Source organism: Kogia breviceps, chromosome 11 (assembly GCF_026419965.1).
Source record: "Kogia breviceps isolate mKogBre1 chromosome 11, mKogBre1 haplotype 1, whole genome shotgun sequence".
Taxonomy (NCBI): domain Eukaryota; kingdom Metazoa; phylum Chordata; class Mammalia; order Artiodactyla; family Physeteridae; genus Kogia; species Kogia breviceps.
The window spans coordinates 29,594,856-29,612,505 of record NC_081320.1 but is presented as its reverse complement, the minus strand read 5'-3'; the positions used below and the strand labels follow the sequence as shown (position 1 = coordinate 29,612,505).

The 17,650-nt window shown below is 38.1% G+C and overlaps 1 protein-coding gene across 1 annotated transcript in view; it reads right to left on the bottom strand.

The window, feature by feature from the left end:
* Positions 1–15,369, bottom strand: part of LOC131765797 (polycomb protein SUZ12-like) — a 44,941-nt gene extending 29,572 nt beyond the window's left edge. Inside the window, 6 exon segments of the mRNA XM_067006901.1 lie at positions 7,331–7,399; positions 12,000–12,064; positions 12,149–12,195; positions 14,516–14,867; positions 15,004–15,141; positions 15,283–15,369. Of these exon segments, the coding sequence (XP_066863002.1) occupies positions 7,331–7,399; positions 12,000–12,064; positions 12,149–12,195; positions 14,516–14,867; positions 15,004–15,141; positions 15,283–15,369 (758 nt within the window).
* Between the last annotated feature and the right edge of the window lie 2,281 nt (positions 15,370–17,650).

Below are 17,650 nucleotides of genomic sequence, written 5' to 3'. Positions count from 1 at the left end.
CACTGAAATCAAAGCTACTTCAGCTAATATATAAATATTTGGCTGCCTAATTCTTAACTCTGTTCAAGCCCATGACCCCATGCTCTCCCTGTTAAGTATGACATCCAATACAGTGTGTCTATACACATTAAACACACACACACACACACACACACACACACACAAATAAAAACAAAAACACCAAAGAAGCAAGGCAGAAAAAAATAAACCACCAAATAAGAGGCAAGATAATTTACTGTGCTTCAGTGTTCTACCTATAAAATGGGGACAGGTTTCCCTTCCCACCCGTCAAAACGGTAGCTGAATCCAGGCAAAAGTTTTTGAGTATTTTCAAGCTACGAAATTTCAACCTCCTAACAAATGATGCAGAACCATCACTTTCTACTTCAATTAGGGATGAAATATTACAATCACAAATCTGCTATAGATTTGTAATTTACTGTTTCAACTTGTCATTTTCACTTTTAGTTTTAGAAGCAATGAAAAGGAAGCATAAACTATAATGATCCTTTTGTTTTGAAAAATATTTACTACCAGTGGAAAAACTAGTAAGTTGGGATAGAATAAACAAAAACATCAACAGGCTTTTATAGTACCTTTCAACTGGAAAAAGAGCAATCTATCTCGTGATCAGGAACCATTCATAACTTTCCAGAACAGATGTTGGGAAAAGGGAAGCAGTACTTTTACTCAAGAAACTTACTAAAGAATCAAAGTAAATAGCAGTAAAAGGGCAATAAGGATCAATAAAGGGTATGTTTTTGTGTTTTTTTTAAAATGATGGTGACAATCTACGCATCCTTATAATCAGAGGGGAAGAGTTATGTAAAGACTTTGAGGCAAGTGAGTGTTAAGGAACAGGTAATGACTGGAAATGAGGACATGTTATAAAGAGGTTAGCTCTGTAACTTTGCCCAGGACTCTTCTTCTTAGAGAAACAGGAGGTAAGTGAGATATTTCAACAGAAGATGTGAGGATACCTCTATTTTCTTAGTGAGGTAATCCATGAAAGCGTATGCTTAAAAAAACTACAAGGTGGGGGTCCTGAAGGGCATTTCTAGAACAGTACTAAGAAAAGTATGCTAGGATATCAGTAGAGAACAAAATGACTATGGTAGAGTAGAAGTGTAAGGGTCCAAGCAGAGTTAGAAAGCATAAACATAGAAAAGAAAAACTAAGAACAGCAACTATAACTTAAGTATCAAGAAACTAAAATGGGATTCTTGAAAACAGTTAATTCATGTATCTTACTTTCTAACACGTATCAGATACATTTCAAAAACACAGAGGAAGTGGAGAGTTGACTATAAACGGGGCATGAGGGAATCTGTAGGGTTTATCTTAATTGTAGTGGTTGTTACCTGACTGAATGCATCAGAACTATACACCAAAGAGTGAACTGGACTGCATATCATTTATACCTCAAAAAAAAAGTACATTAAGGGGATCAACTGTAAAGGAGCTCAAAGGACTTTTTCAAGGTAATGAAAATGTTCTATATCTTCACTGTGGTTATGCTTGTGCGAATGCATACATTTGGCAAAACTCAAACTATATACTTAGGGTGAGTGTATTTTATTGAATATTAATTATACCCAAAGTTGATTTTTAAAAAGTATATCTACCATCTATGAAATCTACGTGCCATTTTACTAAAAGATAATTAGCATTTTCCTATCAAAACTGTTCCATAAATGTAACCTAACAATGCAGAATTGGTGAAACTCCAAAACAAAACTGAAAGAGAGAAATATTCTACAGTTTCCTTGCTAGAAGATAATCCATTAGTCCCAACCAGTTTATCCTATTCTTAGTTGCTTCAGTTAAACCTACCTACTAAGGCCAGGTAAATTTTCTTAAAATGATTTTGTATGAATCATTCCTTTCTCCAATTTTCTAATGGGTCCCCAACTGTGAAATCTTTTGTCTAACCGCTGTCTGTAATATGGTTCCCATTCCTTTTTACCTCTAAAGCCATATATAGGAAAGTAGAATAGGATGACAAAATCCAAGTTTGAATTCTGGCTCCAGTTATTAGCTGTGACCTGATATCTATAAAATGAGGAGATAACCTCTCTCAAGATTGTGAGGCTTGGATAAAATACTAAACAATCCATCAAAATACCCTCTCCCTCTTCTACAAAGACCCATCCCCAAACATCCCAGAGCTTAATTTCCTTTACAAGCACCTGTATTTACCACTTTTTTTGTCACAATTTTTCACACACATTCTCTCTTGACATATCAGTGTCCTTAGCACCTAGCAGTGTCTTACAGAAAGGCACTCAACAAATGATTTTCAAAAGGATAATGATGTCCTCCCTAGAGTAATAAGATTTCTAAGGTCAGGGATCAGGACCCATTATACTGTAGTACTTATAGTATTATTTACATTGTTTTTATAGGGAATGCGATTCTAAGTTCCAACTGTGAAATGACAGAAATACCTTGCATTGATCTACCCCAGAAAATATTTTAAATTAGTGTTATTCAAAACGTGGTCTGCAGACTGAGGTCATCCGGGATACTGTTACCATTCCACAACACGGCAAGAAGTTGAGAATAAGACTTTAACCACTTTCATAAAAATTTAACATTGACATAACATCCAAGTATGTGATCAGTACATTTACAAAAGTATCCATCCAAAAAAGACTGGAAATTAAAAACAAACAAAAAGGTCACCAAAGGATGGTCTGAGACACAGTTTTAATTGCTACATTATAAGTTAAATAAGATGGCAAGCACACACACAAAAAAAAGACAGCAAGGACATTCAGCCACCATTACAACATTTCTTTGAGAAAAGGAATTCCAAATTTCAAGTAACCAACTTAAAAAACAAACTTGGGAATGTGATTTGCTATGCACAATTTCCCCTCCTCCTTCCCCTCCTAAAAGTAAACACTCTTGATATGGACCTAGAATAAAATGTAACAATGAGGCCTAGTTGATGGCTGAGTCCAAGGAAAAAGGGCAGTTTTCTTTCCCTTTCTGATTTACCCTCTTCCCTCTCTTGTTGCTACTGTGTCCACATCTTAATTGGTTAAACTGGATCAGAAGAGGGGAATGAGAAGGGAAGAAACAAACAAGGTCAGGCCTCTTTAGTTTTAGGCAGCAAAGGATCTAGCTTAGGTGATCAAGATAAGATATCAGATAAGGATTTGGTTCCTCTTCCTGATGTGTTCCCTATCTGTATCTTAGGAAGCAAGCAATATGGCAACAGGAAACTAGAGGGGGAATGTGAAATTTGGGGATAAGAGTCTAAACACAAGTACCTGACAATTCTAAAGAAGTCTGCAGAATAAGGTTGAGTACATTTAAATTCATAAGGGACTAACATTTTGCGATGAGATTCATGTAGGAAACTCAAATTTTAAGAACAGCCAGATGCCACAGGAGGACCAACATTTTTATGCAGGAAAGAAACCAAGATTAGGGCCTTGAATTTGTACACATTAATCTGATAGTGGCAGGTGTAAGGCTTCATTTCTAGGGTCACGGCTGTATCACCTCAAAATAGCCCAAGTGTGATGATAAGCTATTTGGCATCTACACTGTTACATGTCATGCTGTGATGTATTATAAAGCTGAGGAATTGGTGACTGCATCAAGCCCATTATTCTGGAATGACGTCTTTTTCTCCTAAATGCCAATAAGTTCCATACAGGCAAGGTCTTCATCTGTTTTGCTCATTATTATATCCCCTAGGACTTAGGATAGGGTCTGGGACATGGTACACTGAGGAAATGGGAATCCCAGAAAAAAATCCCAGACTTTGTTACAGTACAAAAAGATGATAAAAGGAAGATTACTAATTCAGAAGTTTAGGTTGTAATAACAACAACAAAAAGTGATGAAAGGTACTTTACCTTATCAACCTACTAAAAACATAGGTTTGAAAATATATCTAGTAGATGTTCTAGTTCAGTTACCTTTGGAGGGGATTTCTCCAGCTACTAACAGTAGACCAGGAACAGAAAATGATTAAGTGGAAATGCTTCTAATCTGACCACAGGAAATACTTCTGGAAGCAATTCCAACTTGGAAATCTTTTCATGATACCTTTCAGTCAGTGGAGATGCACTTAGAAGACAAGAGATATGACTAGAGAATTCCAAAACTGGTAGGATTAATAGCCCAAGAGACCCCCTGGGATCCTGCTAGAACAGAAAACTACAGAAAGATCAGAGATTTATACCAATAAACCATGGCGCTTGGTCAAAACTCAAAATAAACTCAAAACCCACAATATACTGGCATGCCAGAAACAAGAGACGGAGAAGACAGAATATAAGGCATTACATCAGAAATTCTAAAAAGAAAATAAAGATATTTTAAATATACATAACCACACCAAAAGAGCAAGGAGAAAGATTAGGAAAAACCTGGAGACTAGAGGTCTGGTCACTAGACTATGTGAAAAACCTGGTCAAGTAGTTTGACCACTATGAATTTCTAAAATTTGCTAATTGCTGTGGAGTTTTTAGAAGCCACTGTTCAAGAAAAGAAACAATCTTCATAGTTGGTGGGTGTTATGGTTGAGTTTTAAGGTTACAAATGCAATTCTGGTCTATTGTCACAAATGGTTACCTTAAAGAAGTGAAAACCATGAAATGTCCCATGTTTCTTTTTTCTATCAGCTCCTTCCCCTAATAAATTTCTGCCATTATCTGAGACAAGTAAGACAAATATAGATCTAGAGTATAAAACACAAAAGAGATCCTGGGACACCAACTTTATTTTGTACAGACAATGCCAGGAATTTGGGTTTGTTTGTAAGTCACTACAACTGTCATAAACAGGTCAGGCATTTGACTGTTCTAAGCTTTGGGCTGTAGTACTACAGTAATTTGGGGTATCTTGATATTCTCCTGGAACTCTGAGAATGAAATACATTGGGTTTGAGAGTGGAGACATTAAAACTGTGGAAGTACTAAAAGAACATGAGTTCCAGTGGGAGACATCCAGACAGTAGCTACTGAACAGACCCAGGATCCAATTAAACTGAACAAGATCTCTATGTTTGAGATGGTAAAGAATAAACATACAGATGGAAATACCTTTGTGTATGTGATTTAAGATTTTAACATCTACGAATTAACAACAAAGGCTTATTTTGTTCTCTCAGGGAATTTGCCCATAGATTTTACAAGTAAAGTTTTACAATGCTGGCATTATATACTGGTATCTAGAGAACTTCTTACAATCCTATGTGATAAGTTTAGTAGACCTATTGGTCTACTAAACCAATTATGCCTAATTTGAGATGAGAAATACACTGAAGAAATTTAATAATACAGGGCCTTAGGGGTAAACTTAAAATGAAGCAACTTCTCAATTAATTTTAGTGACTCGGGGAGCAACAATGAGACATTCATAAAGATGGTGGCCAGGGGGGCGGTTGAAGCACCTAGTACAGTAACTCAGTACCTCCTGGGCCTAAAGTGCCTCACTGGGTATTAAATAAGCATGGTCAGCTCTAACAGTTAGGTCTGTTTGAAATAAAAAAGATCTTGGGTGTTGAAATGACCAACTCACTGGTCCCAGCTAGATCCTAAAGAGTGAAAAAGTTGCTTTTCAAAATTACAAGCAGGAATTCTATGCAACTCTCTGATGTTTCTGTGAGTTGGTTAACAATACCCCTGTTATAGTACTGGCCTAGCTATTGAACCCATTGGGTCGAAAGAAATATAATCATTGGGTGAGTGATTATTCAGAGAGAACTGACCAGTATAATCTATCTTCCTCACAACACACACTATCAAGGAAGTTCTGTAATATTTATCAAAGCCAGGGTCACAATGAGATAGTAGTAAGGTTTAGCAGTGATGAAGGTAGAACCCTGATGGGGAAGATGAAGAAAAGGGTCAAGTTTTCTTCCTCTTGGTTCATTCTTCCTTCTCACATGAGCCCTGAAAGACCTGGAGGGCAAACTATTAAGGTGTTTAGAAGAAAAGAAGTGAGGATGTCACATTAGGTTCTGACTACAGCTTTATACTTTATAAGTTAAAAAGGCCCTGAGGATCCCAAAAGCTCTGTCCAGGGTAGGTAAACAGCCAACGATCTGGAATAGAAATTCAAGCAAAGAATAGAGAGTGCATGCGCTGGGAATATTCTCAGTCTTTATAAACCTGTATTGTAAGGTATTCCTTGGGCAATAACAGATTAGGTAAAGATTTGGGAATGGACTATCAAAGTCTATTTACAAATCAAGATTGCCTAGATATGGAAATATAAATTACACTTCAGTCCTACAAGACTGCAAGATACTGATACAAAAATTTTAAAATGCAATAAAAAATTCCAGTAAAATAACCTAATTGAAAAGGCAAACTTAAAATAAAAGCAATTGAAAAATGACATCTTATACTAGCCACAAAAATGAGAAAGTATAAATGAAGCATCATTAAGTCAGTGTACATCCTATCTAAACTGGCAAGATATGATTTAAAACTTCAAGAGAAAAAGAAAAATCCATGTGGCAATTTTCCCAATTCCATTTTTTTTAATCCAGTATTTTTAGTTCTACATTCTTCCTAAAAGTAGTCAATGAATAAACAAATACCACCCAAGTCCCTGTTTCTCTTTAGAATAATATTCAACTTTCTTTAGTTTTCATATGAAAGAACAAATAGAAGCATACTGTCGAGGAAGGGAAGCATACTGTGTAGCCTAGGCAGATATTAGGCTAGTCAGAACATTTAGGGATTAGTTCTGGGTAACACATGTGAAAACAGACAATAAGAAGGTTCCATCCAAAGGGCCAGGTTTCTGAAACTATCATGTGATAAACATATTTCAAATATAAACTAAAGTTAAGAATATTTTGCCTGAAAGTTGTAAATAAGAGCAAGGACAAGATGGGGGAAAAAAAGAGAGAGAGCCTCTCTCAGAATTGTAGATGATTACTTAGAAGACATGTGATGTTGTGAAGCAGCTGGCACAGTACCTAGCATATACCATAAAAAATGAGTCTCCATCATTCTTTAGAGGAGATAGTAGGATTAACACTAAATACAGAAGTTACAGAAACTCTGATTCAGAATGCAAGAAATTGGTAGTAGAGAAAAACAATAATGAACAGAACTGCCTTAGAAAACAGTGAGTTCCCAGCATTAGAGATATTCAAGATGAGGCTTAAGAACTGATTCTCTGCCAGGGATGCTACAGAAGTAATCCCTGATCTGTGTATGAGTTTGGACCAAGTGAGATCTAAGGTTCATTCTAACTCCTTACAATATTGAGGTGATCACTAGGAAAATGATCACTGTACTTTTTCCTCTTTCCTCAAGTATGTCACTTCATGTAAACTTTTAGGTTATCTTACCTCTGAGATTTTTGCTCTCCTTTCATTTTCTCTACTTTTGATAACATATCATCAACTTTAAATGTTTTCCTGGAAGAGACAGATAAACAAAATAATCACTTCTCAACTGGGAAAAACAAACAGATTATACTTTACTGTCACTATAATAGGCAAGTTGGAGATCTGATTTTATTTATAATAAGATAAATTATGGGATGGTTAGCCATAACAATGAATACTATCGAGACAGTGTTATGTTGTAATACAGCAAACAAGCCCTCAAGCCCCATCTCAAATGCTAACTTTTCTACGAAACCTTTTGTAATTATTCCCAAACCAGAGTGATTTTTTCCCCACCTATGTCACCTGGTTTACATTTATTTTGACATTTAGTCTCCTAAACGTGAAACTTGCATAAATATTTTATTTCTACTAGATTATTAGCTCCTGAAGGGCAGAGATTTGTTTTCTTCAAGGAAAGCCACATAGTGCTTGGCATATTGCCTTATACTTGGTAGGTGTTCAAGCATTTGTTGGACTGAGCCAAACAAATGCAAATTATGTATATTTTGAAACACTTGTATTTCCATTAAGTAACCTGACAAATATGGATATTCCATAAAACAAATATGAAGTTAGTAAAACATCCTCAAAGATTAGCAGCAATGGCTAAAGTTAAGTATGTCATTTTAAAGAGATGGTTGTCACCATCACAAAAAAAATTTGAAGTTTAAAGGACATACCCATCAAATCATAACAAAATTATCAGCTTTTAACTTAACAACTTTAAGAGAAAAAAGTAATTTCCAATAAAATAGAAGCTTATATTAAGAATAACCACACCCTTAGCAAGCAATTTAAGAATGAATGGATTCTAGGGCTTCCCTGGTGGCGCAGTGGTTGAGAGTCCGCCTGCCGATGCAGGAGACACGGGTTCGTGTCCCGGTCTGGGAAGATCCCACATGCCGCAGAGCGGCTGGGCCCGTGACCCATGGCCACTGAGCCTGTGCTTCCGGAGCCTGCGCTCTGCAACAGGAGAGGCCACAACAGTGTGAGGCCCGCATACTGGAAAAAAAAAAAAAAGAATGAATGGATTCTAAAACAAGCCTCATCTTAGTTCTTAAGGTGCTCTACTATATACATTTTCTAGAGGCTGAAAAATTAGACCCATATATGTTAATTGGAAACAAATATTTCTATTTATACTCATATATTTTCTTCAAATATAGAACTTGGAAAGATTCATGTATTCTTATAAAATTTGAATTCAGATATTAGAAATTACTAATATGCTCATTCCTCAAAAACAGCTATTGTACTCAACTACTATAATAAAAATTATCAGTAGAGAAATGTTAATGTAAATATATTGTAGTAAAACACTGATAGGAAGAGCAGAATTGATACGATCTATATTTCAGGTGAATAAATAGCCTCCATTAACAAAAGATCTTTTTTATAAAAAAGCTTCTCTCTTTACCTTTAGAGTTACTGAAAACCTCAATATTAAAGTTTCCCCCAATAAAGCACAGTAAGGAGTTCTTTACGAAGGATGGCAGGCAATACATTTTCAATCTCCATAGATAAGAGAGAAGAAAGAAGAAAAATGTAGGATTCTTTTAGGCTAGTTACAAAGAACTTTTCAGTATAAATACTGAAATGTACTACTGAGGAGGGTTGTAAAGTTACTGAAAACTTTTTAGAATAATATGTTTATCTTTGTGTAATGACTAAGAAGAAACCCTGTCTGTAGGAAGAAAAGTTAAGACTGTAGGTCACAAGGTTCACCTCTTCCAACTTTATGCAGCTGTACATAGGAAAACTGAATATTAACAACCATTTGAATAGATCATACAGGTAACCCAGCATTCCTTAGGAAAAACAAAACGAACTGTATAGGCAACTATACAAAAGCAGCCCCACCTCCCAACACCAAGTATTTCTGCTTCTTTAGAAAGGTACTGCTACTGTAGCTCAGATTTAACAAGGGAAATAGTTATCAAAAGGTCATCATAAAGGAGAATATTCTTAAAATTCAAGACATTTTCGGGGGAGGATTCAGAAACAGCTTACATAAAACCTACTAAAATGGATTCAATAAAAGACGCCGTTGTCCTCACCAGTATTTCCACTGTGCCAGTGTAGTGTCAGGCTACAGAATCTGAATACCTCTATGAAGTGCAACTAAAGTAAAAGGCAAGTTTAACAAATATATCAGATTAATGTTACACCTGCTTGTACAACTTCAAAAGGAGTGATAAGTGTACTCCAACAGTGAATATGATGTTGTTGTGTAACAGTACAAAAGGAGTTCCAAAAACATTCTGAGCAAAGGGATTGTACTAAAAGCAATTCTGTAAAAGCAGTTCCAAAAACATTTGGAACAAAGACCACAATCGCTGGGCTGAATTCATCACCTTCCAAATTCACCAACTTACTTTGAAAAGGACAGCGTTCATTTGAAGATATTAAGTTGTAGTATAATTTGTTAAAAATCAGTCTTATTGTCTTATATATGCCAGGCATACAACAAAAGAATTAAGTGATTCCTAATGCATTTTTACATGGAAGTAAATTAAATGGAATGTATGTTTCTTGGCTGGCAAACTGCTTCAAAACTGTCCCAAAGGAAATTTTTTTACCTAAGGGGTACTAAATTAAGAAAGTTCATTTCTACTGCCATGCTTTTGAAATTGCCTCCACTCATTAGCAGACAACAGAAATGTATCCCACAATGAGGCAGTCAAATAGTCTAATAAACAAACATGATGTATATTTTTAATACACTTATGGATTAAACTCAAATTTATTCTGAAAACACTTTATCATTTTAAAATTAAAATCAGGAAGCATTCTAGATGATAACTGCAGTACTTAAAAAACAATTTTTTTTTGGCCACACCTCAGCATGTAGGATCTGAGTTCCCTGACCAGGGATCGAACCTGTGCCCCCTGCAGTGGAAGCACAGGGTCTTAACCACTGGACCACCAGGGAAGCCCTCTACATGGTAACTGATCTTCCATATTAAAAATACTTAAAGAAAAAGTTTACTACTAAATCAAATTCACCTAGTTTTATAGAGTAAATCAAGGGTCTGCAAATTATGGACCATTGGTCAAATCCAGCCTGTTGTCTGTTTCTGCACAGCCCATGAGCTAAGAATGGTTTTTACAGATAAAACATTTGCAAGTGATTTGATAACAGAGAATACTAACTCTAAATCCCAATTAAGCTAAATGTTATCCCTCCCACCCTACCCCACAAAAATAAAAGAATCCCACATTTCTCACTAGTAGGCACATATTATAAAACACTGTACTCCCTGGCTCCAGTGGTTAGGACTTGGCGCTCTCACTGCCAGGGCCGAGGTTCAATCCCTGGTCAGGGAACTAAGAACCCGAAAGCCGTGCAGCAACCCCCACCCCCCAAGAAAGAAAAGGAAAAAAAAAGAAAACACTGCACTCAATTATTATGTTTTGAATTTCATCAATTAAAAAAAAATGTTGATATTCGTTTTCTCTTTCTGTGTAAGTACCTACATACTACCTAATATCCTCAATTCCGTTTCCTGGACCACAAAGGCTAAAATATTTACTATCTAGTCCTTTAGAGAAAAATTTTCCTGATTCCTGGCATAGAGTAGACAGGTAAAGAGCTGACATAATTCTGCTGCTTAATTCATCACCTTCTTCCTAGTTATTTAGGCACCTGGCAGGTTTCACCCCTTAAATGCAATGCGCGCTCACTCGCGCTCTCTCTCTCGCTCTCTCTCGCTCTCTCTCTCTCTCTCTCTCTCTCTCTCTCTCTCTCTCTCTCGATTCAGAAAGATTACCAGAAGACAAATAGTTTTAACGTTTCAATCCTTCAAAATACATCTAGATATATCTACAAAGCTAAACTATGTCTTGCTGTAAAAAAAGCGGTGCTTATTTAATAACCAGTAGGAGTCTCCAAAGGAGTTTAGTTTCAAAGTTTATTGAAAAGCTTAATGGTTTTACTAAGTCAAAACTATGACAATACCAAATGCTTAGTAGAGGTTCCCTCCTTTAAAAATGTAAAGTTGTTCACTTGATATGCTCAGTAAATAGTCATGGGTGCAGAACAAGAAACTACCATTCTATAATTATATACGGTTAAATGTTACAGAGCAAAAAGAAGCTCTCTGACACCTTCAGATTCCACTTTAAGACTAGGTGATTAAGATTAAGAAGTTTTTAAAGACATTCCTCCTACTGACTTCAAAAGTATTTCCCTTTTAATAAGACAACCACCAAAGACATAAAATGAGACTTTCTGAACCTATCCTCATAGAAGTGAATTCTTTATTGTTAGAACATATAAGAAATATTCAGACATTAACTGTTAAATTTATGTATCAAAGATAGTTCCCATGAGCCCTTTAGTAAATACTTAAATCCTCAACTTCTACCAAACTTGAAAATAACTATTAGCACAGAGTAAAAAACATTAGTCAGTAAAATCACTTCATTTACTCCATTACCAAATCACTTGTTAGGAAAAAACTGGCAATCAACTGGGATTTACAGAAATGATACTATTAAAAATCACTTTGCAACCAATTCACTCTTTCACCTCAGTTTTCATATTTAATCTTTCATTAGAAATCATACTTTAAAACAAAATTTTAACATGGTTTGAACAACTTGAAATAAGATTCATAACATGTACCTTTTGATGTTTGTTCTGGAGTTTCGATGAGACATGTAAGTAAGAGTTCTATGCAAAAATACTGGCTATAAAAAAAGTTAAAATATTAAAATTAAATAGGTGAAATTCTAGGAAAAAAATAATATCAGTAAATTTTGTTGATTACTTACCGCTATAAGATTTCGCGTTCGAAGAAACCTATAGAACTGCGTTGGTTCTAGGTAACAGAAACAAAATCCAAAGTTATCTAAATTTACTTATTACTTAAATTGTTAAGAAAATACCAACCCAGACCATGTTATATAAACCAATATATAAACCAATAACCTATTATGGAAACTATGTAGTGAACATTTACATCAAGAAAATAAGTAAGCACGATTAGATCAAAAGACATTCAATCTACAGCATACATTCACAAAATGCATCTACATTTACTTTAAGTTTCTCTACAATCTAGTTCTTAAACCTTGCATTTCTAAGGTAGCTATTTTTAAACTAGCTGTATGAAGAACTGAAAAGTAGTTATATTCATTTAATTTATTTAATTAAAACTATTTATAACCCATCTCCTTCTAAAAAGTAGCTAAAGTGAACGAGTTGGATTCAGTAAAGGAACTCTTTATTGAAGCCAAATAAGAAAATAAAATGTTCACTTTTTAACTGGTCTTTTCAAAAGTCTGTACAGTAGTAAGCCGAAATGGAATAAAACCGTTACCTGGATAGATGTCCTAATACAGATATAATCAAAGTGAAATCCAAGACATAAATTAGCTAAAATTTTCAATGAATATTGCTAGTTATAGTTCAGGTTTCTATTTTGCTCAGTGTAAATATTACCTCAGTATGTAAATACTGCCTCAACACATATTTTTAAAGTACCAGATTCCCACAGTGTTTTTAATGCTGTTTAGTTAAAATCTGTTATAAAGGACTTAGGTTACAGATAGAAAATATTTTATATACAAGTACCATAATAGCAGTTACATTAATGACCTGTTAGTATTATGTTTCTTTAAATAAAGCGGTATAAAAATGACCTAATATAACTATATTAGTAAATACATCAAAGCATATAAACTTCTCAGAAACTAAGATCAATATTAGAGAACAATCAAGTTGTTTTGTGACCACATCTAACTCTTAATGACAGTTCATCTCTCTGAAGTACACTCATCAAAAAAGCAAAACAGCTAAAACTTTCTTGCAGGATTTGTCTTCTCACTACATTTGGAAAGAATTTTTTAAATTTCCACTTAATCTTCAGTTAGTTTAGTTTTAGTTTCAAATAAACTAAAAGGAGATGAGATGCTTTAGAAAGGCTGCAAACATGTATGTTTACTGTCATCACTGTGCTTTAGTTCTCCACCATATTTCCAACTGAAAGCCTCTCCAGATTTCTGAAAGTATATTGAGCAAACGCTAGAATAATGTGAATCTTTCTCAAGCAGGTTCCATACGAATTTCAATAAAAACCGAAATTCCTTGTATTAAAATCCAATTAGAATTTCATGAAGCACTAATGAGAGAGAATGAAAGAAGGGTATTAACGTAATACATCTTTCCAAGAACAGCTGATACCAAGCCCTTAACATATGCCACAAAAAAAAATTGTAAATAAAGACACTGAGTGGTAGAGCTGAGTTTTTTCAAGTCTCTGTAAGATATCTAGCTATTAAAGGTCATCCAAATTACAACATCCATACAAAAGCAAAGAGGAAAACCATCAGGATGTAATATTCATTCAAGAACAGTTCAGATTACTCACAGTCATGACATTTCTTATATATTTTATTGCTTCTTTCCAGACACCTTGCCCCCTTCCCAAATTAAGTCGTAGCTCTGCCCTCGAAACAGACCTTAAAAACAGAAACTGACATCAGAAAATGTCCCGAAATGAAGACAACTACAAACGGACAGAATTCCGAGATCGTCTAGAGAGAAATAAGATGCTTAAACACTGCCTGTCTCAGTTTACATACCCATGAAACTGGTGGAAAGATGTGAAAGGTGTAGAGCATCAAACGGTGCCATGTTAATGCACCAAGTTAGTGCGAAGGCATTTCAGACTAATGACAATTTGGTCAATTTTACTGCACTCCTCTCTTCACAGGCTTAATTTTGCTCCTCTAAACCTACAACCGACAGCCTTGTACTTCTAGAGTATGGAAGGCATGAAAGAAAGCAAGAACTAGTCCTGGGATCTGACGGTAGATCCAACTGTACAGTCCAACTGTGACCTCCCCACCTAAAAAGCAGCCTGCTCTCAACGCGGGGCACCATGCCTCAGCTCGCGTGTAAATCTTCGGGGAGGCACGAACCTCACCTGGACCCCCTAATCCACCTCCCTCAAAGGCCCTAGACTTCGGGCCCCCTCGAGCCATAACCCCGGAAGGCGGAATGGCCCCCTCAATTTCGCCCTCCACTCCCGAATCAAACCGACTCCCGGTGAGGAAGGGGGTCCCAGCACGAGTGTCCCGGCCCCCTAACGCTGCAAGAGTGGGGATTCCTGCCCTCAAAGCCTTCATCACACTCACTCTCAAAGGCCTGGAGAAAAAGCTCGTGGTCAGCCTGGACGTGCTCCATTTTCGGCTTCTTCACCGGTAACACCGCGGCCCCCGCCGCTGCCGCCACGGAGGAAGAGGAGGAGGCCAGGTAACTACCGCCGCCTCCACAGTCCCCACCACTGGATTTGCCGCCTGACGCTGCCGCCACTGAACCCCCGAAGCCGCCTCCCCCGGACCCCGCGCAGGGCCCCGAGCCGCCCCCTCCCCCACCGCCGTGCTCCTGAGGCGCCCTCGCGGTTCCTGCCTCCTCCCCCACACCAGCTATCCGCCGGGCGGCCCCGGAGAGTAAGCGCCGGCAATACCAACCGCTCGCCCCAGAAGGCTCCGGCGGACCGAGGGGGGAAGGACGAGAGAGGCGAGGGGGGGGGAAGGGAAGGGAGGAGGAGAGGAGGGAAAGGAGGGAGGGAAAAAAAAGTGTCTCCTCCTGAGAGCCCCGCTCCGCTCGGGAGACCGCTCACTTCCCCCGCCCGGCGCTCTGATGCCCAGCCTGTTGGCCCGCGCATTCCCCCGTCAGTCACGCGGAGGCGCTTCTCGCGCAGGCGCAGCTTGGTTGGCCCGTGCGCGCTGCTGACCGCGGGCCCTGCCGCCTCTTTGAACTGAATTCGCGGGAAAATTAGGGGTCGGAGCGGCCTTCCTGCTGGCCCCGGTGCATTGTGGGGTGAGAGGGACCCAGCGAGCGGCTTAGGGAGCCGTTTCTCGCCTTCTGAGCGTCGTCAGTCGCCACCCCCGGGGGATACAGGACCCCTGAGGAGAGGCAGGCCTCTGAGGAACGGCGGGGCGGGTGCTGGGGGGTCGAGGGGCTCATTAAATGAACTGAGATCCATGCCGGATCATCGAGTCTCTAACTTCACAGGAAGGGGCCTGCCTGGTGTTGGTCGGGTCGCTTCTGGTCTGAGGGGCTCGCAGGGCGAGGATCTCTTCCCCTGTCCCCTCGCCACCACGTGACTCAAGCCACCCTTGGCGGAATCCCACCCAGCGAGCCCTGGAGAGGACTGGGGGCAGCCAAGGGGTTGCGGCTGCTGCTCTCGGACACCGCTGGGCTCCACCAAAGGGAGCGATTTCTAGGGAGCAGGAATGTCCTATCAAATGAGGAAAAGGATTTTCTGTAGGTGCGGTGAGGCATCCGGATCCTAACTGAGAGCGGTCGTGGCTTCTCAACGTGTTGGAAGCAACACTTAGATTTTTGATTCCCGGACACCACAGGAGTGGCCAGAGGGACAAACTGGATGATTTCTTAGAAGTACCTACACCCATCTTTGAGAACCTGCTCATTTTGCGCTCCAAAACTGGAGAGGGGATCCGGTGTTCAGCCGGTCTCGCTTAAAAAGAGAGATGCATAGGCCCGGACGGGTTTGGAGTTGAGCTAATACTCGTCAAGATTTGAATTTCAAGTCGGACAAGATGATCTCTAAGGATGTTCTTCCAAGTCAAATCCTGTAATCTTGTGTTACATTAAAATGAAACATTATCTTCAAAAATTCTAATCTGCAAACACAGAGCCGTTTCATACTTTCAATAATATTTTTAAATGCCTGCCTTGAGCCCTTTAGAATTCACTTCAAAACGCTGTTTACAAAGCAAGTACCTTTGGCATGGTTATTTAAATAACCAAAGTGCTGATTTTACAATGCATTTGCTACATAAGAAAGTGAGCTCTACAAATGATGCCTGTAGTATAAAATTTGGCATTTCAGGAACACATCTGAAATTATGTATACCTGTTGCTGATTTTTAAGTACAGTCTATATTTTTAGTCAGACAAAAAGTTCAGAATGCTCTCTTTGTTATGCTGTTCTGTACTCAGTATTTTAAAAAATATTCGCCCCTACCAAGAAAAAAAAAAGGTTTTGTTTTGTTCTTTAGATTTCTCAAATAAGCCTTCTCTGATTAGTGCCACCCCTAGAGGCTTGTGGGGTTTTAGATCTTGCTAAACTGCTCATCTTTAGCTTTACAGGGTTAGAAAATGAAGTTTCATCAATTCAGTCAGGGTCTGGAGAACTAAAGCACACTAAGCAAATCACAAGATATCAAATTATAAACCAGAATGCTCATTTATGAATTAACAGTAAATGTAACTGGCAGAATTACCAGTCTTTGTCATTTATACAGGGTTCTTTGGGATGACGGGAGGGTGGAGATACAGGTACAGTCAAAGAAAAAGACCGAGTCACAGGTTATAAATCTTTGATGAACAGAAAAATGCGGCCAAAGGAGTTGGGATGTTCTTAAAGGGTATTTCCTTTAGGAATGCCATGGTAGCGTTCTAGGCTTCAGCATGGACATGGTTTTAACGTACAGTCGCTTACCAGTACTGGTCATGAGAATCAAAGCCATCCATTCTATGGGAGGGGCATAGTAACAAATTCTCCCTTTTTGTAGTCTGCTTTGTAGAACACTAAAAAAAATCCTTATACCCTCGGACAGATTAGAATTAATTGAGGGGTTTTCTTGGTTACATTGCAGTACTCTTAATCAGACTCTGTCCTATAGGTAAAATGTCTGTATATCACCTCAGTATTGGTCACTTCTGTGGCCAGCTTATTTATTTTGTGTTGTTATTTTTAAGGTTGGTGTGGCAACAGTTTTTGAGACTTTCAATGCCAATTCACTGTCAAAGACAGGTGTATGTTTAGTCCCCTAACTCACACTGAATTTGAATTGCTTTCCAGGGTTTCCTTTGTTTCTGCCTTCATGCATATTTGGAATTGGTAAACTCCTAAAAGGCAAAGGCCCCTGTTCATTTCTTTTATATTTCCTAGCACAGGACTAGATATACATGCAAGGAAAGAAGAAGAGCAATCATTTTGACCTTTATAGTTGTGAGTATGCTTTTATGTATATTACCTCACTTTGTCATAATGATCCTATGAAATTGGCACTAGTTTCATTTTACAGAAGAGAAAATAGTCTCAGAGACGTTAAGTGATTTGCTCATTTAGTGGCAGAGCTGTGAGTTGGATCCAGGTATTTTTTTGTTTTTTTTTTTTTTTTGGCTGCACCCTGCAGCAAAGGGGATCTTAGTTCCCTGCCCCCTGCATTGGGAGCACGGAGTCTTAACCACTTCCCTGGACCACCAGGGAAGTCCCTGGACCCAGGTTTTTAAAA